The sequence below is a fragment of the Aspergillus pseudonomiae genome (assembly GCF_009193645.1).
Source record: "Aspergillus pseudonomiae strain CBS 119388 unplaced genomic scaffold BDV37scaffold_145, whole genome shotgun sequence".
NCBI classification, from domain to species: Eukaryota; Fungi; Ascomycota; class Eurotiomycetes; order Eurotiales; family Aspergillaceae; genus Aspergillus; species Aspergillus pseudonomiae.
This window is the reverse complement of record NW_022476137.1, coordinates 30241-57570: the sequence shown is the minus strand read 5'-3', so window position 1 is coordinate 57570 and position 27330 is coordinate 30241. Positions and strand designations below refer to the sequence as shown.

At 47.9% G+C, this 27330-nt stretch overlaps 9 protein-coding genes across 9 annotated transcripts; 5 read left to right on the top strand and 4 right to left on the bottom strand.

Moving 5' to 3' along the window:
• Positions 1-1868: 1868 nt before the first annotated feature.
• On the top strand, positions 1869-3516 carry BDV37DRAFT_276720 (uncharacterized protein; the record flags this gene model as incomplete). The annotated part of the gene is made up of 6 exons (XM_032085613.1): positions 1869-2226; positions 2292-2453; positions 2512-2832; positions 2888-3210; positions 3257-3355; positions 3391-3516. 6 exons carry the CDS (start codon positions 1869-1871, stop codon positions 3514-3516), a joined length of 1389 nt encoding a protein of 462 aa, XP_031935028.1.
• Positions 3517-5024: 1508 nt separating this feature from the next.
• Positions 5025-5550, top strand: BDV37DRAFT_49940 (uncharacterized protein). Its single transcript, XM_032090774.1, has one exon. The coding sequence runs from the start codon at positions 5193-5195 to the stop codon at positions 5499-5501; it is 309 nt and encodes a 102-aa protein (XP_031935027.1). The 5' UTR covers positions 5025-5192; the 3' UTR covers positions 5502-5550.
• Positions 5551-6909: 1359 nt separating this feature from the next.
• Positions 6910-10276, bottom strand: BDV37DRAFT_276719 (cation-translocating P-type ATPase; the record flags this gene model as incomplete). The annotated part of the gene is made up of 4 exons (XM_032085612.1): positions 6910-7461; positions 7519-9571; positions 9642-9907; positions 10040-10276. The coding sequence occupies 4 exons, from the start codon at positions 10274-10276 to the stop codon at positions 6910-6912; spliced, it is 3108 nt and encodes a 1035-aa protein (XP_031935026.1).
• Positions 10277-15016: 4740 nt separating this feature from the next.
• BDV37DRAFT_265090 (uncharacterized protein) lies at positions 15017-15337 on the bottom strand. The gene has a single exon (XM_032083739.1). The coding sequence runs from the start codon at positions 15270-15272 to the stop codon at positions 15090-15092; it is 183 nt and encodes a 60-aa protein (XP_031935025.1). The 5' UTR covers positions 15273-15337; the 3' UTR covers positions 15017-15089.
• Positions 15338-15532: 195 nt separating this feature from the next.
• BDV37DRAFT_289195 (uncharacterized protein) lies at positions 15533-16106 on the top strand (the record flags this gene model as incomplete). The annotated part of the gene is made up of 2 exons (XM_032088409.1): positions 15533-15543; positions 15605-16106. The coding sequence occupies 2 exons, from the start codon at positions 15533-15535 to the stop codon at positions 16104-16106; spliced, it is 513 nt and encodes a 170-aa protein (XP_031935024.1).
• Positions 16107-16285: 179 nt separating this feature from the next.
• On the top strand, positions 16286-16835 carry BDV37DRAFT_289194 (uncharacterized protein; the record flags this gene model as incomplete). The annotated part of the gene is made up of 2 exons (XM_032088408.1): positions 16286-16483; positions 16542-16835. The coding sequence occupies 2 exons, from the start codon at positions 16286-16288 to the stop codon at positions 16833-16835; spliced, it is 492 nt and encodes a 163-aa protein (XP_031935023.1).
• A 2368-nt stretch (positions 16836-19203) lies between these two features.
• BDV37DRAFT_276718 (uncharacterized protein) lies at positions 19204-19790 on the top strand (the record flags this gene model as incomplete). The annotated part of the gene is made up of 3 exons (XM_032085611.1): positions 19204-19251; positions 19306-19567; positions 19597-19790. The coding sequence occupies 3 exons, from the start codon at positions 19204-19206 to the stop codon at positions 19788-19790; spliced, it is 504 nt and encodes a 167-aa protein (XP_031935022.1).
• Positions 19791-23218: 3428 nt separating this feature from the next.
• Positions 23219-25895, bottom strand: BDV37DRAFT_276715 (SLC26/SulP family anion transporter; the record flags this gene model as incomplete). The annotated part of the gene is made up of 7 exons (XM_032085610.1): positions 23219-23352; positions 23417-24073; positions 24113-24733; positions 24795-25338; positions 25394-25539; positions 25600-25769; positions 25813-25895. 7 exons carry the CDS (start codon positions 25893-25895, stop codon positions 23219-23221), a joined length of 2355 nt encoding a protein of 784 aa, XP_031935021.1.
• An 842-nt stretch (positions 25896-26737) lies between these two features.
• Positions 26738-27268, bottom strand: BDV37DRAFT_49860 (uncharacterized protein). Its single transcript, XM_032090773.1, has one exon. It carries the CDS (start codon positions 27155-27157, stop codon positions 26864-26866), a length of 294 nt encoding a protein of 97 aa, XP_031935020.1. The 5' UTR covers positions 27158-27268; the 3' UTR covers positions 26738-26863.
• Between the last annotated feature and the right edge of the window lie 62 nt (positions 27269-27330).

Genomic DNA, 27330 nt, shown 5'->3' with positions numbered 1-27330 from the left:
TCTTGTTGTCTAATGATATGGGTATGAACTAACTATTGCATCATAGCACTGAACCTAAAATCTCTTTCTATTTAAACTTTTACTATCAGGAAAATAGATAATGACTAGACCCAGGAGTGCTACTGCATGCAGACTCTCATCAGCCTCGGGCATCCTTGGAACGCAAATCTCATTGACTTGTTGAATTTCCTCTTAGATATCAAGAAGCGTACTAGTCTCTTTCTACGGTTGTCCTACCTACCCCACAACTGAAAATAGCTCGGCTGAAAGGGGGTTTTCGGCACATATTACGCTCGATGCGTCTGATTCTCTGCGACATATTATTGCCCCCTCCCTCCTCTCTGTTTACTGATCTTGTTCTATTCCACTGATTGTTCTTTATCAAAATTATGCAAATACTAAACAGTGCCATTGGAGATGCAGATCGCATGAGATAGTAGAATAATTCTGCAAACTGGGCCTGCAGTAGCGAATCAAGCATGTCTTTACAACCAGCAGAGTAGAACGAGTGAGAGTATCTTCTCATCAATATCCAGAGTCTACCTCCGTAATTATTCTTATCGTCGGCGCCACTGGTAATACCGGTCGAGCAGTCACTCAAACGTTGCCAAAGCTGCTTCAATCAAGCAGCACATTACTTGGGAATCGTATCATTACTCTGACTCGTTCCTCCAGTAGTCCAGTTACACAAGAACTCGCCAAGCTTCCTGGGGTCGAGGTTATTGAGCAAAACTAGGTTGATATCACTGCTGACTGGCTCCGGGAGCACCATGTTGCTAGAGCCTTTATTGCATCCCATAATGGACCTAACCAATTTGCCGAGGAGTCAACCTTCCATCTCAATGCCTTCAATGCTGGCGTCAAGTATGTCGTGCGTATCTCGACTACGGCTGCGAATGTACGCCCAGACTGCCTTGCCTACTATCACGCCAACACTGGGCCATCGAGGCTCTCCTGGGCTCACCGGATTTTAACAAATTGCAATGGACGTCTCTTCAGCCAAACGTCTTCTCTCCACTTGTCATGTCGCCTGCTGCGGAGTTTATTAGAGGGTATCGCAAGACTGGAAAGCAGAACATCCTTTGCCTGTTGCTGTCAGAGGATGCACCTGTTGGAATAATCGACCCTGACGAAGTTGGTGTTATTGCAGCTCATCTCTTGTCTCAAGATGACACTTCAGTGCACAACCACGCTAAATACATTCTAAATGGACCCGAGGACATAAATGGAAGGCAGATTGTCGACATGGTTGAGCAATACATTGGTGCGCCCGTCAAAGACGTTAGTTACAAATCACAGCGGCCAATCAAAAAATCAAAAAAAAAAAAAAAAAAAAAAAAAAAAACAAAACCTTCAGGAGCTACTAGCCATCAGGCTTGCGCCCTGTATGGCGACGGAAGGGCACAGGAGCGGGATCGTTCCCTGCAGCTAGTCCCCCCCCTCCCAGGCAGACAGCCTATCTATTTTCGATGTCGATGACGCGTCCGACTAACGGCACTGCCTCATACAATGTCTACTGGTCGACATCGCACCGCGCAGCCGACTGTGGGACCCCTGGCTCTAGACCTGAGAAATCCGTGCGAACTCCGTATCTCGAGGCGTTGTTGGAAGAGCTCATTGGCGGCGAGACATCTAGCATTCGCTCGCATGCGATGGTTGAGTTTGGACTGTATTGGAATTCGAGGGACCTTCCACGGATCTGCCGGAGTTCCATCGGTCGCCCGGCCGTCTGGAGACCTTCGTTGGGGCCCAAAAGCCCTGCTATAAAGCTGGCTCTGTCTTTGTGCCGAAAGCTGAGCGAACTATCGACCATGGTCTCTTTAATCGCTTCCCATTGCTCTGCCAAATCTATCCTCCATCCCTCCATGATGACCCAACCAGCGCCCAGAAGGGCTTTGGTAGATCTGGACAATATCGAGTTCTACCGGCCCCAGTCCTTAAAATCTCCACGGTCAGAATCGGCTCTTCTTATCCCGCCGATTCTGCCACCCCTCTCTATCCTCCCAGGTGGGACTGCCCGCAAAACCCTGCCTCGCGGCGATGGCGCCCTGCCTTTTGACCATCCTTATGGGTTGGATTCTTCATGCAGTCCTGCGTCGCTCAATACATTTGACGTCGATTTGGCCAGGTGCGCCAACGCAGCATCGCTGGCGACAGGTTCCCATACGGTCAACGAATTCACGCAGGGACAAACCGGCAACGAGACCTTTGATGCCTCCTCTTTCTGTACGTCTCGACTTTGGGGGATTGGTATTATGTATTTGGTCGTTTTGCTAATGTTCGCACTGCAGCCCTGGCTTCGTCTCCCTCTCTCTCCAGCCTCCCAAAAACAACGGATCTGCCTGGCCCCTTTGGAAATACAACAAGTCGAGAGGGGATTAGGGTCTCTACAGAACCCGACAGTCATTTATGCTTTCCATCTCCGGACTTACAGGAGCGGGATCAGCCCAGAGGTAAGGGCTTTCGCTAAGCACTCCCCCTTTTGTACAACGTTCTGATCAAATCTCACAGACATACAGCCTTGCGGCTCACATGACGAGCCCAGCGTAAGCCACGGGCGCTGTTCGAATATCCCGCACCACGATAACCACAGCATAAGTATGTGCGGGATTCCCCCGTCCCCCCATATAGCACAGAACGATGTAGCCAACAAGCCTCTCGGGGAGCAAGAAAACGATCGGGTTGCTTTGGGCGATGGCCCACTGCAGCTGAAGCAAAATATCTCCATGCCAGCCTTGAGTCAGGGGGACCCCCTTCTAAACGATCAACGACTGCCTTCGATCGGTGTGGTGGACTCTGGCCCAGAATACCAACACCATTCAGACTCAGGGAGTTCCCTTTCCGAGGAGTCAAAGAAAGTATCAGTTCGCCAGAACCCCCAGTCCAGAGCCCCCATCCACAATCACAAAGCCGCCCCAGCGAAAGTCCTTCGAACTTGCCCAGGCACGGATGGTTGGAGGGAGAAATCGACCACGCCGCAACTGCCAACCGGGCTTTGATGTTGTTCAGCGTGACCGCCATCCTGACTACTCTGACCAGGAAGAGAGCCCGCGTCTCACGAAGAGACGCAAACGTGCAACTCGACATGTGGGAACATTGACCAGCCGTACATCTTCTGGACCTTCCGGGAAGTTGCTTCGTAGCTCAGCGTCCGCGCAGTCAGCAAAGTCTTACGGCAGTCAAGATAATTTTCGGCATGCCATCCTTACTGTTGAGACTCACGCGTTGGGGACCTCGTATTCTTTTCTCTTTCGAGCCAAACTCATCAAATGAGCTCGGCGCACCGCAATTTCGGTTCGCTCTTGACGAGCCGCGCCACCTGACGGCCCCTTCATCCACGAGTGGGTCGAAAAATGTTCCAAGATCCAAGAAGGGAAGATGTCCCTCGAGAAACGATATCCACACACCAGTGATATTCACCCCCATCGACGAGCGAGAATGGGAAGCGGAGCAAATCTTGGCGTCACGGATCTGGATGGGAAAGCTGCAATATCAGGCTCAGTGGAAAGGGTGTGATTTTGGTCCGACCTGGTATCCAGCACGCGGGTTCAAGGGTGCTCCGTATAAGATTCAGAACTTTCATGGAGTGTTTCCGGATCAACCTGGTCCCCCCAAGAGGTTGATGGAATGGCTAGAAGGTTGGGAGGCTGGACGAGAACTTGAGGATGTCCCAGATGATGACCTTCCAGAGTAACATGTACCGTGGGATACCATAAATGTATAATTTAGAAGCTATTATGCTTTGAACGCGCCTCTGAAAGCAGCGGAATCATCCGCACTACTTCCCGCGGCGATGAGCACACTTCACGTTACTCCGCGCTCAGTTTATGTCCTAGTCCTTGGAAGTCCGCCTGCAGCTTGTTTCGTTTCTGTTTCAAGCGGCGCTAGGTTGCTGCATGCATGATTTTGAACCTGATTCCCAAATTACTACTGCTCCTGCGTTAGAGGTCGATGCGTGCAACGAGGACGAATGGGAGGTGGAGGAGATTGTGGCTTCATGCGTGCTCCATGACAAGCTCCAGTGCCTGGTGCAATGGAAAGGCTGTGAATCTGACGCGGCCCGGTATGCTGCGCACGGGTTCAAGGTTGCCCCATACGAGGTCCGAACGTTCCATGAAACGTTCCCAGACCAACCTGGATCCCCAATACGACCAAAGGGATGGATACAACGCTGGGAATCGGGACAGGAGTGCCCGGATAATCCCGACGATGATTTACCTAATTAGTATTTGCCATCCCAAATATCACAGACTGCCAGTCTTTTTTGCTGTTCGTTCCACGGACAAAGCTCGTCTGGAATGTTAGCGCGGCTAGCCCTCTGCGCCTTACCTTATTCTACCCGTATTGATATAATAAAAAGCCCCAATCGATGCACGGACGAGTGTAAACCAGACTAGGTTTAGTGATATTTCTTACTCAGAATGCATTGTTAGAGGATAATTAAAAGTACTCTAAGCACACGTTTCACCGCAGCTATACTTGTCATTCCACTCATTGCCAGGGTGAATCCGCTATGCAGCCCATTCCCGGCCCATAGTTCAACATCTAAGCCTTTCTATAGTTTAATTCTGGTGGATGTACAATTGCTAATATTGGCGGCCTAGCCAAGAGATCTCTCTGTGGAGGACATTATTTAAGAATACAGAAATAACCATTTAAAGGCCTAGGGCTCCCTTAGCTTTCTTAATGTAGGTAAAACAGATTATCAAGCACCTGTAATACCCCTTTTAGACTCTACCAGTTATTGGTGCTTCTAATATTATTACACATTTGGACAATCAAGACTCTATTAGTATTTCTACTTATTTACTCGATTTACGTATCCCTGTCCTAAAACTAATTAATATTATATACCTGATTGCAAAAGTGGCGCAACTGTTACGCACATGCCCTCCTTTCCGAAACCCTGATCACGGGTTCCACTACGATTCCTTCAGTAGGATATTTCGAAACCACAATACAAGTTTTGTACCTTTCTGCAGCCAGAGTCCAGCCGAATAGTGTCTAGTGGATCCTGAGCAGAACCCAGGTGCTCCTCCAACAGCGCAACGGTCAAGGCGAGACTCCGTTGAATGTTCTACTGATAAATCTCGAAGAAAGGACAACTCATCGCTTCAATGGCGTGACCGAAGACGTTTCGGATAAGTTCGCTGGATTCAGCGACACAGTTGTTGTCTGTTTTATCTCTCTCAATGGCGGTGTCAGTGACTGGCGTCGACTGGCAACGCCTGAAGTATGGATGCACATGTGGGCAATGCCTCTCTGGATTTCTGAGTCCCCGGATGCGCTTCTCCTCGGAATGTCAGGCAAGAGTATGGTTTGATCTTCTTCTTGAAGACATTGATGAGGGGAAGTTCTGGGTTCGATCAAATCGTACCTATCTCACTTTCCTCCCGCGTGATATGCAGAACAATCTCAAGACTAATAAGTCTATGAGGAAGGGATTCATGAACCTCTGTGCAGCCAGATCGCAAACTGTCCCTGAAGAAATATCATTTTGAACGAACAAAACGTGGAGATGGTATTGCGTGATGCGAGCGAGTGGCCCCCTACTTCTAGGCAGTTCTTACAACGTGGTGGGAGCGTTGGTGCGGTCGCCACCATGCTTTTCCAAAGGAAGATTAATTGTACTTCATTTATTCTATAAACCTAACGGTTTATACACAAGTTGTACATCATCAGTCTATTTCCATACGGAACTTTTTCCGTAGATAAAGCTCTATAGTTTACTTGACCATTTTGTGAATCATGGCTCGACCTTACAGAGTTTCACAACAGATTCTAGATCCTGATTGATTGGAAACCAAATTGATCTTCATTCTGTATATAACCCTCAAGCTTTTCAGGCGAGAATACAATAATCAATCTTCCTCGGAATCACAACACTAGTAATCGACTTACTTCGTATGGAGGGATCCTTGACCGTTCACAACATCCAACATTCCTTAAAAGCCGACGATCATCTATCAAGGTGTTTTCTACATTCCTCTCATTTAATATCATGACAATGAAAGCCAGTGTCTGTTTGACTGCAATATAAGGAGCGACTGGCCAACAGGATAATCCCTCACTTAAATTGGCTTATCCAAAATCTAGCGCTTCTGGGGATTTGTACTTCTGCGCCGCTCCAGTTTGATTGTGCTTCTTCGTCATCGATCTCACCCACCTAGTCCTCCTCACTATAGCCGATTTCAGCGTTAGAATTCCCCAATTCTATTTCGAACGCCAATAACCACGAACAAGCTCTGGCTGAGGGAGTCAAGGAATCCCACATTCGTGATTACTACCAGTGATAGGATATCGTCAAGATATTCCCGAATTGGTCGGACGTGGGATAGAATAAGATAAACTCTAAGCCTTAAGCCCTGTGACTGATCTTCCGCACGCATGCCCTTCAGCAGATCATTGAACAAGTTGTAGTGAGTGGAGTTCACCGGCCATGCGTTTCGCGGTTACACGCCGGCGCTTGTCTAATGTCTCATCAAAGATACACGGCTGGTCGAACTTGGTATAGCTAGTGCATGGAGCCTCGCTAAAACACTGTGAAGTACAGGTTTAGCCATGAATGATTTAGCTATATATCAGCGCAGCTTACCTTTCGTTTATATATTCTACAACTAGGACAAGCCGTAAGAAGCTTGTTTTTGTTTAGTAGCTCTTCGGATGCCTGACTGACTTCACCTGGTGAGCATCCCAGTGACCCCTCCGGGTTTTTCGATGTCTTGTCAGCGTGCAGCTCGTTCTGTGCAGAGTATGAGCAATTGGAGGTGCTTATCCAACTAGATTATAGACCAGAGCACTGAAAGACGATTGAGAATATAAAACAAGGCCTCTCAAACCCGCACAGTCACTCCCTGAGTGAAAGTCTTGTGGTCTTCGCTCGAGTGCCCGATACTCTTCGATAGTGTGCTAGGCTATCTCTGAAGGAGAGCCTTCCTGCCGTGCTTTCCTGGGTCTTCTGAAAAAGATCCGCTTGGCCCATTTCCAGCTTTCCACGCCCGCGAAAAATAAAATAGTCTCCACGCCAACTACTCCCCATTCCCATGATATACCAGTGTGCTTGAAGACATCATGATTGATAACAGGAATATACAAAACAGGAAATACTAAGATAAAACCTGCTATGATTGCCCAAAACAAGAACTTATTCCGCCAGGCATCAAACATCCACTGAGTGAAATACCGTTTCGAGTCTGGTTGCATGCGGAAGAATGATCGGCGCATGTCAACCATTTCCCATGCAAGAAATAGGGCAAACCACGTGAGTGAAATAAAAGTTGTTGCGCGTGCACGAAACACAGGCTCGCACTGTGAGTTGAAATTTCTGTTGCAGTTCAGGCCAAGGTCGCCGTCGCCAAAGCCCCATATCACTAGTGAGAATGACGAGAGACACAGCGCGGCCATCCAAAGGCCATAAACAAGGATATCTACGACCACCTCCCATGTAAAAATTCCCTTTTTCTGTGAAGGCGCCTGTTAATTATGCCGACGAGTTTGTATCTGGGGAATATAACGCACGCTTTGCGGAGGCCGATCCATGATATCTGGAGCCGCGATTTCCATACCAAGTCCCATGTCTGGTAGGCCAGAAGTAATCATAATAACCCAGAGAATTTCCACTGGTGATAGTGGAAAGACTGATTGGTCACTTTCATCCTTAAACGCAAGGCCAATTAATAGGGTGCACGCCTGAGCGATATTCTCTGATAGTAGATGTAGCACAAATCTTTGAATATTATCAAAAATCCGACGGCCTTCCTCAATTGCATTTAGAATAGATGCGAAATTATCGTCAGTCAGCACAATATCTGAAGCATCTTTGGCCACATCTGAACCACTCTGTCCCATAGCAATTCCCACATCCGCGTTTTTTAGAGATGGAGAATCATTAACACCATCTCCTGTCATTGCAACAAAGCGCCCGCGCCTGTGAAGTGCGTTGATCATGTTAACTTTAGTCTGTGGCGCACAGCGGGCGATGACACGGGGTAAAAGAGGAAGGGCATCAACTTCTTCCTCCGATAAGTTATCGAAATGGCTGCCAGTAAAGATCATAGTCCGTGCAACATCCGCAGCGACCTGCTGAAGATCGGGTAGTATGCCCACCTGCTGCGCAATCTTTTCTGCAGTTCCAGGGTGATCGCCCGTCAACATGTGCACTGATATGCCCGCCTGGTGACATAGCTCAACGGCCCTGGCAGACTCAGGTCTAGGCGGATCGTAAATGCCGACCAAGCCAAGGAAGCAAAGATCTTCCTCGACCTCCGCCCGGTCTTCCGTATCTGGAACAGCGTCTCTCTTCGCAAGGGCGAGGACTCGAAGGCCCATTCGTGTTAGAGCTTCCATATTCTTAATGACCTGCTCACGATGCTCATCGGACAGCATATTTGGCGGGTAATTTTGCTTTAAGATAATTTCGGAGCATCTCTCCAGGATGCGCTCAACAGCGCCTTTCGTGAATGCCACAGACTTTTTCTTGGTATTGTTATTGTAAACAACGGTCATCCGCTTGATATCTGAGTCAAACGGAAACTCCACTTTTGGCGTCCAGTTCGCATCGTCGCCCTTGGTCAGGCGGTCCCGGTCCCAAGAGAATCTAGATGCAAAGACTTGAAGGGCAATCTCAGTGGGCTCTCCCCGTGCATGCCATTCATTGCCCTCGCCGCCTTTGTGTTTCTGGTAGACATGGGCTAAGTTGGCCAACGAGCAGACGTTGAGGTAGTCTTCGAGCTCTTTGTTGTCGGCCAGCAGTTCGTCAGGCTTTTTCGTCTCAACAGTCATCTTCTCCTCATCAATACTCCTTGGAGCCAGTCCCTGGAAGCTGATCTCTCCAACTGTCGGATTGAAAGGTTCACTGGCGCCCTCAAGGGAATAAGTCCCCTGAGAAGCAACCCACGCCTGTTTCACAATCATTTTGCCCTGGGTCAAAGTGCCTGTCTTATCAGAGCATATATTTGTTACGGCTCCAAGGGCCTCGAGAGAGCTTAGTTTTCGGACAATAACATGGCGCTGCACCATCCGTTTTGTCCCTACTGCCATGGTAATCGTGAGTACTACCACAAGACAGGCGGGGATCATGCTAAGCCCTGTTGCGACAGCGTAGAGAATCACCTCATTATTATCCCTCCAGTAGTTTGCGCTCATCACCACAATAGCAAAAATAACTGCAATACCGAACAAAGCAACTGCCAGCCTAGACAATTTCCTTTGTAGAGGGGTCCCAGCATTCACCCCGAGGAAGCGGCCAATTGCGTCAGTACCAGTTAACACCCATGCTTGGATATGCCATCGTTTTTTAGTCTCACCACTAGGTCCACGCTTCACGGGTCGGCGTTTTTGTCCGCTGGCACGCAGTGCTGAAGCGATCTTCCCTATTTCTGTGCCCATGCCTGTTGCAATAGCAATACCCCTTGCTCGGCCCCTAGTCACAGTACTCGAGCTATACGCGATATTCAGTCGATCACCAGGACCCGTATCCTCTTCGAACGTTGGCTCGGAGTCCTTCTGAACAGGCAGAGATTCGCCCGTCAGGAGTGCCTCATCTGTCTCGAAATTGACAACCTCAATCAGCCTGCTCGTTGCACGTCAGCGCAAATTCTACCTCTCTATTACAGACGAGGGGTAGCAAGCAACAGCCGCACCTCAGATCAGCCGGGATCATTTCGCCTGTCTTCACTTCAACAATGTCCCCGGGGACAATTTCAATGGCAGGAATGACAGCCGTACTGCCATCCCTGGACACGGTTCCACTAGGCGTTGTCAGCGATCGCAGAGACGCCATCGTCCTCTCCGCCGCGTACTCCTGGAAGAAGCCGACGACGATATTCAACCCAATAATGCCAGCGATAACGCCACCCTCGATCCAAGACTGGATGCCGAAGCTGACGGCCATTGCTAAGATTAATACCTGCCAGCAAGCAGTGTTAAAATGGCGCATTTCTGATATTCGTTTTCCGCAATGTAAAACGCACGAAGCCAAATTCTGAAAAAAGAAAAAAAATAAAAATAAAAAAAAGAAAACCCTACGGGCTGAACTCACAAGCATCATCGCATTCGCGATTTGTCGCAATAGTATTTTCCCAATTGAGAGTCCTTCGCCCTCCTCCAGGCGGTTATGTCCATAAGTGTCCAGACGTGAGCGAGCCTCAGCGCTTGTCAGCCCGTCGTCTGGATCGGTTGAAAGCTGTTCTAGGACTGCGGTATAGGACAAGCAGTGAGGAGGCTGGCTCAGTTCTGGTATTCTGAGTTTTGCGGTGCCTTGGCTTGAACCATCCATTGCTAGCCAGCTAACTGTTGCTTTTTACAGACTGTCAGCTTATTATAGGAATCCGTAAGGGGGATTATTGCTTCTTCGCGCGCTTTTAGGCCTCAGGGCGGATAAATCAGCGGTATATCTATTGAGAACTAAAGTTATGCCCTAGAGACAAAACAGGAAAGTCCATGCAAAGGCTAATAGTCATACTTATATCATCATCATTCAAGCCAAGAGGTTTTCTTGTGAGAGTCGGGGGTCCGCTCGACTTTCCGTGGTTCCAAGGTGTCGGTTGGGTCACAGACCACTCAGAGTTTGGACTGTAACGTCAAGATGAATGGGTGACATCTAAATTAAGTGTAGCGGCCCACTTATATGTACCGCTGATATAAGTCGGATAACTCTTGGTTAGGTCTTGGATAGAGGCTACACAACCTCTGTACCCAGAAAAAATGATGACGTTAAGTACGATAACAGCACAATAAAGGAATAAAATTAAGCCTCAAGGTAAACGATGCAGGGAAACTGAATCCTAGCTAGCAACAGGATTTTCTTACACAGAGAAAACGTAAGGCAGATGCTATGCGTTGCTTTTATCATTTAACACCCTATGGAAAACCAAAACCCTGAGTCTCAGTCTGGTACATCTCCCCTAAGCAGCATTACAAGCTTCGGATAACATTTCTCTCAGGGAGGATCGTTGGCTACTGCTTCATAGCGGCCTTTCCCATCATTCTATGCATAGCCATCGTCACTTTAAAGTTGAAAGCTCTCCGACGAGCTCGCTGCGAATCCTCAGGCTCAAATTCGAATAGCAGGAGCCCTAGTGCTCCAGCCTCCTATAGAAGAAACCGAAGACAAACACTATCGAGAACAGCCTTGAATGAAATGCCCATGTACAAAACTAGGAACTACCTCGGTAGCAGAACACGTAGCGGTAGTACCGACGTGGAAAAAGGGATCACCTGCCAACAGGCAAGCAGCAGTCAGCCTATCAGGAAATTTAGTCCGGAGCTTGCCGATCAAAATTTCGAAATATGGAGGCTGGATAGCTCGGTAGGTGGATCCATCAATAATTCCATCATTCATGAGACAATCACGCCTGATATTCACTAGCATGCTTCACACGGAAGCAGCAACTCGGCTTGTGCTGTCTGCACTGAGGATTTCACGGAAGACCAGTTCCTACGGAATCTTCCCTGTCATCATCAATACCATGCGGAATGTATAGATGGCTGGCTAGTTAATGTATCAGGATCTTGTCCTCTGTGGTATGTTAGGCGTGGATGCTTCAAATGAATACTCAGGGAGCTCAATTGGTTCTAACTTGCTTGTCTTAGCCGTATGGATTTGTGCAGTACTCGAAGCCTTGAAGGGACTCATACGCAGCAAAGCCTCCCTGTTCAACCTCCACAGGCGGTTATCGCGCAGCATCCGCATTCATGGAATCATCTTAGAACAGCTTAATTACAGGCTGAATCTGCTCGAAAAATGAATGATCAGAACGCTTTCCGGAAGGGTCTGACACAGAAGTTGTGTGAAAACCAATGTAACAGATTGGAAAAGTTGGCCACTGATTACTCGAAAGGTAGAATATCCCATGAAAACTGGCGTTCGCTCAGCCTCTCGGATATCGACAGACAGAATTGTCCCATCTAAGCGCCACGGCCCATTAGCTAATGAGTGCTGGCAATCGCACCCCGCCTGCAGTTCAACGCCTTCTTCAGTAGGCCCAACCACATGTCTGTCTGTCCATATCGGCGATTTCGTATCTCGACGTGCGAAAACTCAATATAATTTTTCGGGACCCGAATGTGAGGACTTGCTGGGTTCTGTCGCTCGCATATGCTCGACATATAGCCCTCTGCGTAAAGAAATAAAAGCAGCTCTGCCCTACCGGTAAGGAAGACATGGCTCTAAATTCGAGTCTCCTCGGACAAACTATCGAATAGGCTAGCAGTGAAAATCGTGAATCGTGCAACATCAGCAGCAACTTGCTGAAGATCCTCTCGCAATATGACCAGCTGGAGACATAGCTCAACGGCTCCAGCTAGAGTTCCGAAAGGAATATAAATAATAGGAATAATAGGAATGTTGTTAAACAAGTGATAATTCGTTGATTGTTGTTTCTTAAGTTGTAGTTATCTCGGGATGCCTCAGAAACTAGTGGGTCAAAATTAAAATGGTATCAACGGCCCGTCTAGAACTCTCTATATATACCAGCGGCAGGCAAGTCTGTGCTCAACAGTAGGGACATTGACCGTAGGCAAAAACTTCCAAAATAAATTATACAGTTACATAAAGATCCATCCGGCTGAGCGATTACTAGCTGAGCCTAGTTCAAAAAACATAATAATAATAATAATAATAATAATAATAAAAAGCCGATTATCTAGTCTGATTACACCCGAAAAAATCAGAAAAACGCAACAAACTCAAACTCGATTTTCTCAACCAGTCCAAACGATATCGATCTACAAATTGGTTCTATAGAAACCCCCTATTAATACTTTATATACCAGCCACGTGCCCAATGTACAGCCTGAGGTCTGCGAGGCATAGATAGAATTAGGCGATCTATGACCTGTGGGATAGCCCACTAGGCCTCCTGGATATGCCTTTTAAACAACTTCCAGTCGATTTTTGACCTTCCCCCTAGAAGGAGCATAGGGTTGAGTTCTAAAAGCTTGCGTTTTAGTAGGGCCCATATGTGCTCTATAGAGTTTAAATCAGGCGAATGGGGCGGCCATTCTAGGACCCAGGTCCCGTGGGATTTAAACTAGGCCTGCGCCTCGTAGAAAACATGAATTCTTGCGTTATCTTGTTGGAATATAACTCCGGGCTCGTACATTGGTAAAAGACCCTTTCTAGGCAGGCAAGGTAGGATTTCGTTGAATAACCGCCTCGTTCTGATAATTCATCCCATCCCATAACTATCAAATCTGATCGGCCACCTAGCCATATAGAACCCCATACCATCTAGACTATGTCTTTTCTATGGTTCATTAGGTCCACTAGATTACGCTTGTAGGCCTCATTTGAGAAATGAAAAACATATTGAGTAGAGGAATTAGACTTGCGCTGCACCGAACATTCGTCAGGAAACCATATATCTTTCTAGTCGGGATAATTCAACCACACACGCGCAAATTTAAGACGCCTGTTAGCTATTTCAGGAGTTAACGCATTAAGTTTCTTACCTTTCCATTTTTTTGAATGAAAAAGCTTTAAACCCCTTTTAACTGTAGAGGGAGAGACCCCAGAACCAATACCTGCGCAGAGAGCCCTATAGCTTAGTTTAGGTCTCCGGCGCGCTAATAGATATATATTGCGCTTAGTAGAATGGTTGAGCCTTGTAGGCCTACTCTTTCTAGGGAGCGGTTGCAAGGTGTGGTTGCGCAGGCAGCGTTCTTTTGTTGAATAAATTGTATTTCGACTAACACCAAATTGCTGGGCCAATTGAGTTGGTGATGCCTTATTCTCTAGACCAGATGATATAGCCGTGCGGGTTTCAATAGAAAGCCCCGAATTAGGCCTTCAATCCCCACTAATTTTGGTTCCAAATGCCCTCATCTTCATAAAATGGTAGGTGGTTGAACAAATTGCGATTTTTGACGCGTCGTGGGAACGCGTTGGTGTAATAAGACTTTTGGCCCACCTCTGTGAGGAACAAGTAGTTAGGGGTCAACTCAATGAATAGTTTACCTAGCACCTTTGGGGGGTATCTTCTGAATTCTTATATCTTCTTTGGCGTGAATACAGATTCCCTATATTGATCATGGACGCAAGTGTTAGCAAATGCTGGTTGCCAAGGATATTCTGTCGACCTTGAAGTGCCTGCCAGTAAAGGTCTTTGCTCTATCAGTAAGATCTTGGTGCAAATAGAGATTGCCAAGATTATTAACAGTTGCGAAAGTGTAGGGATGTTTAGCACCTAGTAAACTTTCGCGACCTTTTAATACCTGCTTATAGAAGGCTTCTGCATCCTTCAAATTTCCCGTATGGAAGATGTCCCCAAGGTTGTTGGAAAGGACAAGCGCAGAAGAATGATCCGGCCCAAAGGCTGATATCCAGATCACAAAGACACGCTGATATAGAGATTGTGCTTTGTCAAGCTTCTCCTGTAGGCAGACAAATGTTCGAAGGGCGTTGAGGGTGGAAAAAGTCAATTGGTACTCTGGTCCTAGAGCGGAGATTCCTGCCCTATGAGAGCTTGCTTGTACGCTCGAAATGCTTCTCCGAACTGTCTCTTAGTAATATTGTTGTGAACCAAGGCTCGACCGGGTAAAACTATACAGCTTCTGATATGGAACAATATCCGTATAAGGATCGGATTGATTTCCAATCAATCTGATGTTCAACTTATATATAAACCCTCCGGTTTATAGAAGTAATGAGAATAATCAATATTGAATTACAACAGGGCGACCTCCGCACGCACGTGTGGCGGAGAAGGTCCCCGGCACCCTGTACCTAGACCTCGCCAAATCGCGGGTTGGGTTTCCACCCTTGACCCAAAACCCGCCAAGAGAAGTAAATAACGGTAATATATACACATATAACACATCTGCACATATTAATGCCAGGATCTTTCATAGATATTTCTGTAAAATACGGAGCTCTGGGTTCTTGGCGGGTTTGCGGGTAACCCATGAGTACCCAAAAAAGCAATATGGCGAGGTCTATCAGTATACCATCGTCACGTGACATCGTGATTACTTTTCTGGGTTGTTTCCTTTCCCGTTTCCAGGGGCGGAGCCAGTTCCCCAAGGAGCGCAACCCGTGGCCGTGGTAGTACCTTCAGCGTTAGTGAAGTCGAAGGTCTTGCTCAGAGCGATCACACGGGTCTCATCGTCACCAAGGTAGGAGACCAGCTCATCGGTGGTAAAGGGGTAGACAGCAGTGGCAATTCCACACCGGTAGTGCTAGATGCGAAGCCCTGCGCGGTGCCAGAGACACCAACGGCCAAGGCCTGGGAGGCGAGGGCGGCAACGGTTGTCAGAACAGCGGCGTACTTCATCCTGGAAGTTTTGCGTTGGGATTTGAAAAGGTATCAAGTAGACCTCGAAAGGTTCCGTTCTGATCTGTATCCTGATCCGCCGGATTAACAAATAAGACAGACATGGGAAATCCCGTGATATGCACATTTTATATAGATTTGGGTTGTAATTTAAGTATTTAGCTTACTGGTTAGACGAAAAGCACCTATAGTTGAAAGCATACTAATAAAATAGAACTTAATCTACAAATCTCGAATTCCATTAAGTCTAAGACATCTGCATGCTCGTCTGGTAAGTCGCCGCTGCCGGCCCCCCTTGTCCTCGACTGACCGCAGTACGCACCCGCCCCCAGGTTCTCCTACTCCCCCTTTCTCACGCAGTTCGAACCCGAACGCTCTGGCATCAACGACGACTGCATCCTGCCGCGCAACTTCCCCGTCGTCACGGGCCGCCTAACCGACCAGGTGCAGTGCATTGGCTACACGATCAAGTCGGTCGGCGCGGGTGCCGCGCGAGGTACGTACAGCCAGCAGGCGCAGGACCTGGAGTACAAGCTGGCGGGCCAGCATCGCACCTTTGCGAGGCGTTTCGGCAGCGCGATGTTCCCGCACGGCGCCATCTCGCTGTGGCGGCGCAAGTTTCTGAAACGCACGCTCGAGAACCATCCGGGCTTCTCGCTTAGCGAGGACTTGTTCCTGGGGGATAGCTGTCGGCGGCTGGCCGGGCGGATTCAGAGGTGCAACGCGGTGTTTGTCGAGACGATGACGCCGGCGCGAGTGATTTCCGTGCACGTGAACCGGCTGCGCGGCGGGGTCGGCCAGATCACTGTGTGCAAGAAACTTTTTCTGCGCTAGAACTTTTTCGTCGCACAGAGATGTGGTATAATACGAGCTATCTGTTTTGGAGCTGGCGGCTAGGGTGGCGGGAGCTGGGGACAAAGCTGTTTGTGTTTCAGGAGATGATTTTCGTCCCGAGGTTTGCTTGCTGCTCGCAACGCGCGCGGGGCTCAACTCGCTAATTCGGTCGGGGGTGAATGCAGCTCTACGAAACCGCGCTGTACATGCTGGCGCCGTTTGTGATCCCGACCTCGCTCGTGGTGGAGCCCGGATTCACGATGCTCCTGATGATCGCATTGTGGGGTCTGTATCTGCTCAACGCTATGGTCTTCAACGAGATGCATCTCAAGCGGAAGGGGGAACGAGTGGGCCAGTGGGTGGTCGCCATCTACTATGTAAGTTGGGGTTTGGGGTGGATCTGCACACGCTCCAGCTGCTGATGATGCCATATAGATGCCGTATAAGCTGGTGATCGGGATCACGAACGTCACCAGCTGCTCCTGGTTGACTGTCAAGTATGCACGGTATTTTGCGCGCCGACATCCCAGATTGACGGAGGACACTAAGGCTGTGCGGATGGTGCTGCGGCTGGAGGAGCTGTCCGAAGCGGGCGATCGGGGCGGCGATCCGCGGGCGGCAGCGAATCTGGGCAGGAGCATGACGGTCCAGTCGGTGGGATACCGGACGATGACGGGCGGGATGATTAAATTCCCCGGGCTTGTTACTGCGCACGAGTTAGGGCCTTAGGCTGTCTCTCTCCTTCTGTGCCTGCAGATTCCATTTGGGTAGTTGGCATCAGGGTTGTCTAGTTTGCCGCTGATGAGGATGCCGTGAGGGTTGCACAGGAGCCAGGACTTAATGCATCGTGGTTATGATGGTCGTGAATGGCTAGGTGATCGGACCGGTGAAACAAAACATCCATTCCGATGAGACGAAGTCGGCACGTGGGTTCTTTTGCCGCAAGCTGATGATAGGTTGGGCGATGGAACTAGTGTCCCACTGTTCGCTTTTCTGGAGAGTTGGAGTTGTTTTCTTTAGGAAAGGTATACAAGTAAGTGGAAGTGGAAGGAAGTGAAAAGATCAAATAAAGGGAATCCTGTGGAATGGAAAGAAGTAATATAGGATCGGAGAAAGAGATTAAAGAGAGTCGTGAGGGGAAAACAGGGAGAGTCTTATGTTCTTCCTAGGTACTAGAATATGGTGTTTATAGCAAATGATGATGCCACAGAAGAACCAAGAGGATATAACCATCCGTAACGAAAAGCTTCGGAGACTGGAAAATATGGTAAGTCTTCAGAGCCCAGCAATTGGAATCGGAACGCATCCCGCCTCAAATAAAACTAATCCACGGGAAACAAGACATCGATTTGGGCCGCACTGACCGGACGAAGATTCAAGCCGAGTGCCCACTATCATCGTTGTAGATCGGAAGAACGGCAGGATGTAGGCAAATCAGGAAGACGGTCGGTTCTTGTCGATCCATAGATTCAAGCGGCCTTGACTATTTGCAAACAACTCTGTCGTAAACTGAACAGGAATGCCATTAAATACGACTCTGGCTATTGACATCCGAGACAGACCGAAAAAGAAATAATCTGTTACGCTGCGCGGCAAAGTAGACACCTGCCTATGACCATAATAAACAGGTCATGAGGGCTATCCGGGCAGGAATTCTCTCTGCTTCCATCTATGGAGATGCGGAGGAAATGAGAGGCAGGCTTCAGGCAAGTGCTATAAATATAGTAGTTATTAAAATAGTTGCACATTCTCGTTCTTCGGGGTGTGCGCAATGGCATGAGATGGCAATGGCGCGCCGTCGGAGGTGTATAAGACCCGGTGAGATGATGAGACACAAGACATTCCAAGGTGGCTATAGTATGGTAATCACTGCAATTAATAGGCACGTGCCGATATGGGCAGGAGATATATTCAAGGATGGACTGCTACAGGATACCCAGGTGGCAACAAGGTCGGAAACAAAGCAAACCTAGGTTACATAGTGGACATACCCTCGATGCTTGTTAGCTCTAGAAGAAATATAATGTATATTTTCACGCCAGACATAAGGATTTTAGCGTGAAGCAAAGTCTATATAGTATGACACGTTAATGCTGTTTCTTATTCCGAACTCCCTTCGCTGTGACGAGCTCTACACGCCTGGGTACACGACCTCCTTTTTTTGTTGAACGGCTAAGAATTGGGTGGAAAATCTGCGCCTGGTTTGCAGTAGTTATATGCTGCCTCATAGTGGAGCCGGGTATATTATGTCATTCACATAACCAGCAGGGGCCACCGACCACTAGAGCTCGGATAACAATCCAGTACGTCGTTTGGACCTCCCAAAGTGGATTGGCATCGAGGCAGCCATCTGCGCTGAGTAAATCCTGATGAGCCACAGTCGGTGCTAATATGATGCCGGATCAGGCTGAGGCTGTAATGGCTTGTATCCCTGGAAGGCGTAGAGCGCTGGGTCAAGCGGAACCAATCCTGAATGCAAAAGGTTGATTGATTGAAAAAAGAACGAATATCATGAGGCAGGTCGAAATACCCCATGGATGTGCCTGGTACACGGTGTTACGATAGCCGTCATTCCCAGGATACCAAATTACTTTACAGAACACATGGTCGGGTGGGTCATTCGGTATGACCCTGGTTTGGCGATAAATTATCGCCTCATGTCTCGACACTTACTTTCCCCCCAAGCATTTGTTACTTATGAGGATATCGACCTGGGCTCAGAGATAAATGGCAAATCATATACCATTTACTCTATTCCTTCTAGGAAACAAATATACGCTCACCAAGTTGATTTGAGTGTCTCTGGGGGTCATGAGAGATGAGAAAAGCCCCAACTCAGACAACCAATGGCTGACTTCAAGGAGACTGTGTGGTTAGAATCCTTGAAGAGTCCACAGTCCGCAGTACATGAATGATCTCCAGTTTTCTTCGTATTGATGTTAATAGCGCTATTTTTGGAGATATGTGTCACGCAATATGCCAGATAAATTATCTCATTAGCTTTTCGCAACCTTTTTCCGCCCTCGTTAATCGCATTTAAGGTTAGCAATACCCTTAGTCACAGGGAACCCGTGTCTTCAAACATTCCATTTTCATCATGGCCTTGCAAGTTCATCTCGTCCGCCACGCAGAATCTGTTCACAATGTATCCAAAGACTTCTCTCAGCCTGATCCAGAGTTGACTACTCTAGGCATTTAGCAGGCCCAGCAGCTTATCCAATCGTTTCCAGATGCCCCCAAGGTGGGTGCAATCAACACCTCTCCACTAAAACGTGCCATCCAAACCACCCTCGCTGGCTTTTCGCACATCCTTGATAAACGCTATTTCGATACCAAATCTGGGCAAGGTATAGAAAACGGTGCAACGCTTATCCTGGACCCAAATTTGCAGGAGAGGAGTGCGCTTCCCTGTGATACTGGATCGGGATCGGAAGACCTGGACCAGGCTTTCCCGAAGCTAGGTGCAAGGATTTGGTTGAGGGTTGGCAAGTGAAAGAAGGCTTCTATTCTCCAGCCGATGAGGCGGTAAAGGAGCGGGCGAAAAGGGCGACATCTCGAAGTTCGGCAGTTAGCGAAGGCCTGAAAAATCAAAAGCGTACGCATATTGTGGTTGTGACTTATGGGGTCTTCATGAAATTCTTGTCAAGAGACTCTGAGATTGATCTCCTGAAAGCAGGTTGGTGAAGCTATAGTATTAGGTATCATCACTCCGATGTTGCTTTGTTGCCACTCTAGCGATCATTAAATTGCCCAATGATGGCCGTTGTTTGAATGTCGGATCGCGCAGAATGCCGTGTTGGTCTCGTCTTTATTTGTGGCTACCGTAGTGCACTTGAAGTTCAAGCTCAACCCCGCCCCTGGACAGAATGAACCAGTTATGAGGCCGCTATTATGATCAAAATATGTAGAGACAAAGTCAACATAACATACGAGAAGCTTTGAAGACGATACCTGCATATGCTGTAACCTGATTGACTGCCTCAAGGTGTAGACGCGGCTACAGAATCTAGCAAGCGTGGATATTCCATTTGTGCAGGTCGTCCTGCAGCCAATTCGTCTATCTAACGATGCCAGTAATGGAGCTAATGGCTTCGGCCCGTTGGTTGGAGAGTCGCAGCCTTCTCTGCATGGATTTTGAAGCATCCAGCCCGTGACCGTGACTACCATGTGTAGCGCGCCTCAAACTGTTCAATCCAAGTTTCGCAATCAAGAAAAAAACCCCGCGTAAGCTATTGCGAGATATACTGAAGGCACCTGGTCCTCGAACAAGAGCAAGGGCTGGAGCAGAAGCGTCCCGTTCATTTTCTGGTCGTTGCCATGCCCAGCACTTTTAGAAGTCGAAGACGAGTTTCTCTCCGGGAATGGTTGGACAGAAAGCTTGTATGGGAACAGATCGAGGAGAGATTCGATCGAAGGTTCATTGGAAGCGATTTGAAATCCGTGCCTGTCGCGAAACAGGGAGGAACGAACAGGAGGAGTTTTCGGAAATGGTGCTTTTAGGCAATCTTATCAAGTACAAGTGCGCTTAACCTATACCGTACCTGATCACCTGACGCCCGGTCCCACCTGACGCCCCATTTTTTGATATACACCGACTTTTCGATACTTTTCAAACCACCATAACTCTGCCAATATGGCTTCAATTGAGGCAGCGATAGCTGAGATCGAAAGCTTAAAACCAGGAGAAAAGATAAATTACACACAGACTGCTAAGAAATATGGTATAAGCAGGTCTACACTATCTCGACGTCATCGTGGTGTTCAACATACTCGAGCAGAGCAATATAATAATCAACGAATCCTCAACAACGAGCAGGCCAAAGCACTTATAAAATAGATCAATAATCTAACTAATAAAGGCCTTCCGCCTACGCCTGAAATGCTACGAAACTTTGCTAAGGAAATTACTGGAAAGAAGCCAGGAAAACAGTGGCCAACTCGATTTTTGAAGAAATATGATAATCAGCTTACTGCCCGCTATACAACTGGAATTGACTCCCAACACAAGCAAGCTGATTCGGTGTATAAATACTCTCTTTACTTTGAGCTAATAGCCAAGAAGCTCAAGGAATATGACGTACAGCCTGAAGATATATATAATATGGATGAGAAAGGCTTTCTTATCGCAGTACTATCAAAAGGCAAAAGAATCTTTTCTCGTTCTAAATTTGAGTAGGGGGGGTTTAAGCAACACCTTCAGGATGGGAATAGAGAATGGATTACTACAATTACTTATATCTCTATAGATAGAAGCTTTCTTTCCCCGGGCCTTATATATCAAGCTGTCTCAGGTAATATACAGGATTCCTGACTTCAAGATTTCAGTTCTGGGTATCATACATGCTTTTTTGCATCATCTCCGAGTGGCTGGACAAATGATGATATTGGATATACCTGGCTTACCAATATCTTTGATCGAGAAACTAAGAAGAAGGCTCGAAGGCGTTAGAGACTTCTAATCCTCGATAGCCACGGATCTCATATAACAATAAAGTTTATTAACTTCTGCGATGAAAATAAGATCCTTTTGGCTATCTATCCATCCCATTCTACGCATACGCTACAGCCACTGGATATTAGTATCTTTAGTCCTTTGTCTACAGCGTACAGCGCTGAATTAGAGCAATTTTTACATAATTATCAAGGAATAAGTCATATCACAAAACAAGACTTCTTTCAACTCTTTTGGCCAGCGTGGAATACTGCTTTATCAAAGGAAAATATTGAAAGTGTATAGAATTCTATTAGTTTACATCCTTAGAATCCTGAAAATATATTGATACATTTTACCAAAAAGGATAGTACTAGACCATCATCTAGTAATTCGTCTCATTCTATCCTGAGTGCAGAAGATTGGAGACGTATTGAAAGGCTTCTTCAGCGGACGGTTTCTGATATCTATGATAAAAAGGCTCAAAAGCTCAGTTCTACTATGTATTCGCTTTCTACTGAGAATATCCTGCTTAAGCTACGTTGTTCAGGTCTTGAAAAGGCTCTAAAGAACAAACAGAAGAAGCGTCAGCATAGGAAACCGCTTCTATCTGATTTGCGTGCTTTAGAAGGTGGTAATGCAATTTTTTACTCGCCTAATAAGATTCAAGAAGCTCGGGATCTTCAAGCTCAGAAAGATGAAGCTATACAACTTGATAAAGCTGCTAAGCAAGATAGAAAGCTTCGTCGGGAACAGGAAAAGAAAGAAAAGCAGCTTCTATTAGAAGAACGCAAGAGAAATCGAGCTTTAAATAAGAAGATACGTCAGCAGGCAAACGTTCAAAAGCAGCACCAAAAGGAAGAAGAAAAGTTTACCAAAAGAGCTAATCTACAGCTTCAAAATAATATGAATCAGGCTGCTAGAGGCAAAAATAAGATCCCTATACCTTCAACTCCAAAAAATATGAAGGATACTAGTGATCAAAATGAGGTTGTTGTTGCAGAGGCTTCATATAGTGTAAATCGTCGGGGTAGACAGATCCGCCTACCTGCGCGCTTTCGGGATTATTAAAATAGTTATATATATTCTATATAGTTTAAATAATAAACCACTAAAAAATCACACAATGATAAAACAATATATGTGGTTGTAGAGCTTCATCTTTAACTCTGGTTTTCATAGGAAATCGGGCGTCAGGTGGAGACGGGCGTCAGGTGATCAGGTACGGTATTGGCTGATTAATCAGATGCAAGAGAAAGCTGGGCAAGGGTTGGTCTGCCAAGGACGTGGACAAGAAGGCTGAAGATCCTAGCAATCATAATGCTAGTAATGGCGGAAGTATGCCATTCGAAACGAATATACCTCACATGCATGTCCCGGTGGAACAGTGATGGTGTGGCGAGATTACTGATTCGAGTATTTGGGGACATTTTCTTTAATATGGGACGGGTACATAGTCTGCGAGGCTATTGCTGTGGGGCAGATAGAATTATGGCACAGCTATGGACTAGATCGACGGTGTGGCCAGGAGGGAAGGTGTAAAGTCAAAAGGAAACTAAAATATATAATTCGTGCGGACAGATCGTAAGGATATGCCAACAAAGTGAAAAAGAGAACCAATGGATAACCAAAACAGGCGACTCAAAATAATCCTGCAAACAGTCCAAAATATGACGGATTTTTATTTCTCCTTGTCGTCCTGGGGCCCAACCTCAATACTGGCAATATCACCACGCAAAGCACTCGTGAGGTCGACATGGAAATACGGACGGTTAATGCCAGACACGAGCTCAACCCATCGGGCCTCGGTATCGGCTCGGTTGGGGCGTAGATAGTGGTGTAGGGCGGTCCCATCGTTGCTCCAAACCATGCCGCTCACGTTCAGTGATCTGGCCAGTCTGGTCCTGCTCTAAATCGTCGGCCTTCCGCTGGCTCGTCTTGAGCTGACGCTCTGCAGCCGCTGCCGAGTCCCCGCTGCTACCTAGCTCTGCCACGCTGAATATGGGCTTCCACGGCTGGAAACGTTTAGTCTGTTTAAGCGTGAGGTATCCAAATCCGGTCGAGGTCAGTGTCCATTTGGCCCATCGGTTGGAGATATTCGCAAAGTACCACTGCACATGGACGGGAGAGGCATAGGCATCCAGCTGGTTCCGCACGTCGACTAGATTCTGGAGAGAAGTGATGTCGACATTGTTTACGGACGAAAAGTCCAAAATAATGGCGCGCAAGCATGGCAAATGGGTCCGATTCTCCTCCTTCTTTCCACGACGCGGGCCAGGGTTGTTCCAGGGTCGGTCTCCCGGGCTCCCCCATGATTTGAGATTGGTCCGTCGGGTCTCCTTAAAAATGCTCGAAACCAAGTTATCGGTTTCATGGCTGGCATTAGGGTAGACATAGCCCTCAGAAAATCGATAGATGAAGACACCTGAATACGGATGTTCCACATCAACCGCCGGGTTTGAGCCATCGTGGTGACTGATAGGCAGGAACACGGTACGGAAGGACTCGTCCGGGTCCTTCTCTAACGAAGCCTTTGCTGCTTGTGTTGTAGGGGTGTCAAGTGCTCTATGCCTACCATCGTTGTCGAACAGATGATCACCGATCACGGAGCAGATCATAACCTTGCCGAGAAATTCACCACGCGCCTTGACGATACGCCAGAGGAGCAGCGCAGCCGACACGCTAATAGTAACGTAGACACCGTTCTCGATCGTGGAGAAGACTGTCACCAGCACACCGGCGAAGAATATGAGGACCTCCAGCGACGACGCGAGCCAGAACCGGTACACCGTGTTGGGTGGTATAATCAGGTCGCCGACCGCATGGATGATTACGGCAGCAAGAGAAGAGTTGGTGATGTAGAAGGAGACCGCGGGGAGCACATATATCGCGAGGAGCACCACGATGGCAGTGACCACACCAGCCAGGGGAGTTCGGACGCCCGCCTTAGATTTGATGGCTGTCCGCGAGAACGATCCGATACCCGGGTAGGCGCCCAGGAACGGGCCCAATAAGTTGGTCACACCAATGGCAATGAGTTCCTGGGACGGTTCGATCACGTAGTTGTTTACCCGACCGAACGATTTGGAGATCGCAATATGTTCAATCAGCAACACAACGACCACCGACGGCAGTTCAGTTGCGAAGGTGGAAATGATCTTAGTGTTGACGCTAGGAACACCAGCAGCCGTGAAACCTATCAAAGCGTGTTAGATAACCAACCAAACGATAGCGAATGTGAGGAATGGAATGCGCACCTCGCGGAACATTGCCCAGTAATTTGAAGGCTGGCTTGTCGCGACGGTGGAGATTTACCGCAGCACTAATCATGATGTAAAACAGAATGACAAACGCGGTTCGTAGGGTCGAGAGGAAGAAAAACAACCTGGCTTTGCGCGGATTCTTCCTCGCTCCATAGTTGCATGCGCCACGGATCACATAGAGCATAAACAGCGCAGTCAGCCCCATGGCGGCGTTCATTCGGGTTGACGGCAAGTGCCTGAGTGTATTGATGTTGACCATGTATGGCGCTGCTTTCGTATCGAATTTTTCCTTCTCGCCCAGCAAGGCCCTTGTTTGCCCGGCAATGATATTGATGGCCGAGCCAGTCATAAAGGCCGAGATGGAAGTCAGGGAAATAAAATCGACGATGAACCCCCGGCGGATGAAACCAATGAAAGCGACAATGGCACCGCCAGTGATGGCCAATGAATTCGCCACATCAACCTTATTTAGTTCGGGATGTTCCGATTGTACATTCAGGACAACGGTGCCAGTCAGGGCTGACATGACGGCCACGGGCTGAGTGACAGTATGTTAGTACCGAGAGGAAGGTACATGTGACCTGAATGCTTACACCGATAGTGATGTCCTTGGAGGTCGTGAAAAACCAATAGATCAAGACACCCATGAACGACGAGTACAGCCCGTACTCCGGGGCCAGCTCGGCCAGGCTGGTATATGCCATGCTCTGCGGCACCACAACGGCACCGGCGGCGATACCTAGATGCTCGGTTTATGGGCACGTCTCCTCCATGATGCAACGGGGAGTGGAATACGTACCGGCAACCATATCACCAATCAACCACTGGAGATTGTATCGATCAATCCATTTCAGGAACGGCAATATTTCGATGAAATACTGCATAACCTGCGAGCCTGTTGGGACATGGTCTTTTACCCACTCGATACTGGTAGGTTCCGTTTCGGAATAGGCCTCTGCAGTGCCCCTGCTGAATAAGGATCCCCCCCGGGTAAGATGCTCCTGGTTTTAACTCAAAAGGGTCCCGATATGCCAGCTTGATGCCCAGAACCTTGGTCAATATATGGCCGACTTTGATCCATGTGTCTTCTGGCATGGTCTGCAATGAGCGATACGACTGACACGCGACAACTCAGCTCTGAGAAATCGACAAGGAGTAGCGACAGCTTTGCAGCGGTCCCTAGCAGTGCAGTGTTGCAGACTGGAGAAGGGAAGATGGCAAGATGGTCACAAAAGATAAGGCAGAAGCGTGATAATATATACTTTCCAGGAGCTCGGATGGCGCCAACTCGGCTCAAAGGATCAGGCGATATCTGTGAGGAAACACAAATAGGAGAAATAAGGCCCTAAAAGTGTGAGAGAAATGTTGAGCCCGATGTCGTGGTCACTACAGCTGCACGCTAGACCTAGTAGCCCCCACTGAACCGTATCCGTCGATTGCCCTGGTAGAAAATTATAGGTGAACGTGGTGGTTCAGGGACGGAATCTAAGGACGTGATCTCTCTCTGCCACGGTGTAAACGAGTAAGTCACAAGCCAGGGGACTCTTGCCGACTCTGAGAGACTGCTGCATTTGTAATCTAGCTAGGACGGGTGACGAAATCGGAGAGGTACCGCCCGCTGGCTAATCCCCACACTTAACATAACAACCATTATACTGCCCCCTTCCATCCATGACGACAACACACTGCGTGTCTACCACTCCAGGGTCCAACGGTCTCCAGCTGATGCCGAGATATCTTGTAGTCCAGTTTGGTCTCAGGACGATCATCTTATTGTCTTTATTCGCTCTCGAACCACTCCACATTGTCTGACCCGGATCAATGACTCGACAGGCCTTTAGTCTCCGTCCTTATGCTAGGGGTAGCCTCAAATCCTTGTTATCTTCCTTCCGGACTTGACGGTTGAATCTACTCTCTTGCCCATGCGACAGCGGATAACTCTGGATCTCCGCATGAGCGAGTCTTCCGCTTGGAACGTGCCGCGCAGTCACTACCAACTAGTCAACATTGGAACCTATAACGACGGTTTGGTCCCTATCCCTATCCTACAGACAGTATCTGTGTTACAAATCAGAGCTCGTGCAAGGGACATTGTAGATATTTTTCATGCTTGAAATTGACAATACGCTCCGACGCTCTTGGTCAATAAATTTCTTGACAGTTTGGTACAATTTATTGACATTGTAACGTGAACTGAGAGGATAAATAACACTGGTGCACTCTGGTGGAGAGTGGGCGTCAGGATGTACTACGCTAATGCACCAGCCACCAAGCCTTCCCAAATGACCCCCAGAACTGAAGAGTCCCAGGACAATGACCAAGGTGACAATAGCGACGGAAAAAGCGGTGGCGAGCATGATCCAAACCCGACGCTTACCAAGTCTGTCCTCATCCCCAAGACAGAGTGCTTAAGTCTAAGGAAGGAAGATGTACGAGAAGTCGAACGTCTTTCTCGCTAGCAACAGACAGTCGACGGTCTGGTCTGACAAAAAACCACCGCATTGGCCCGAGGCATACTCTGCATGGTAAC

What these genes read in the sequence shown, in the direction of transcription:
- BDV37DRAFT_49940 (XM_032090774.1), top strand. Translation starts at nt 5,193, where the DNA reads ATGGCGGTGTCAGTGACTGGCGTCGACTGGCAACGCCTGAAGTATGGA.
- BDV37DRAFT_265090 (XM_032083739.1), bottom strand. Translation starts at nt 15,272, where the DNA reads ATGAAGTACGCCGCTGTTCTGACAACCGTTGCCGCCCTCGCCTCCCAG.
- BDV37DRAFT_49860 (XM_032090773.1), bottom strand. Translation starts at nt 27,157, where the DNA reads ATGCTCGCCACCGCTTTTTCCGTCGCTATTGTCACCTTGGTCATTGTC.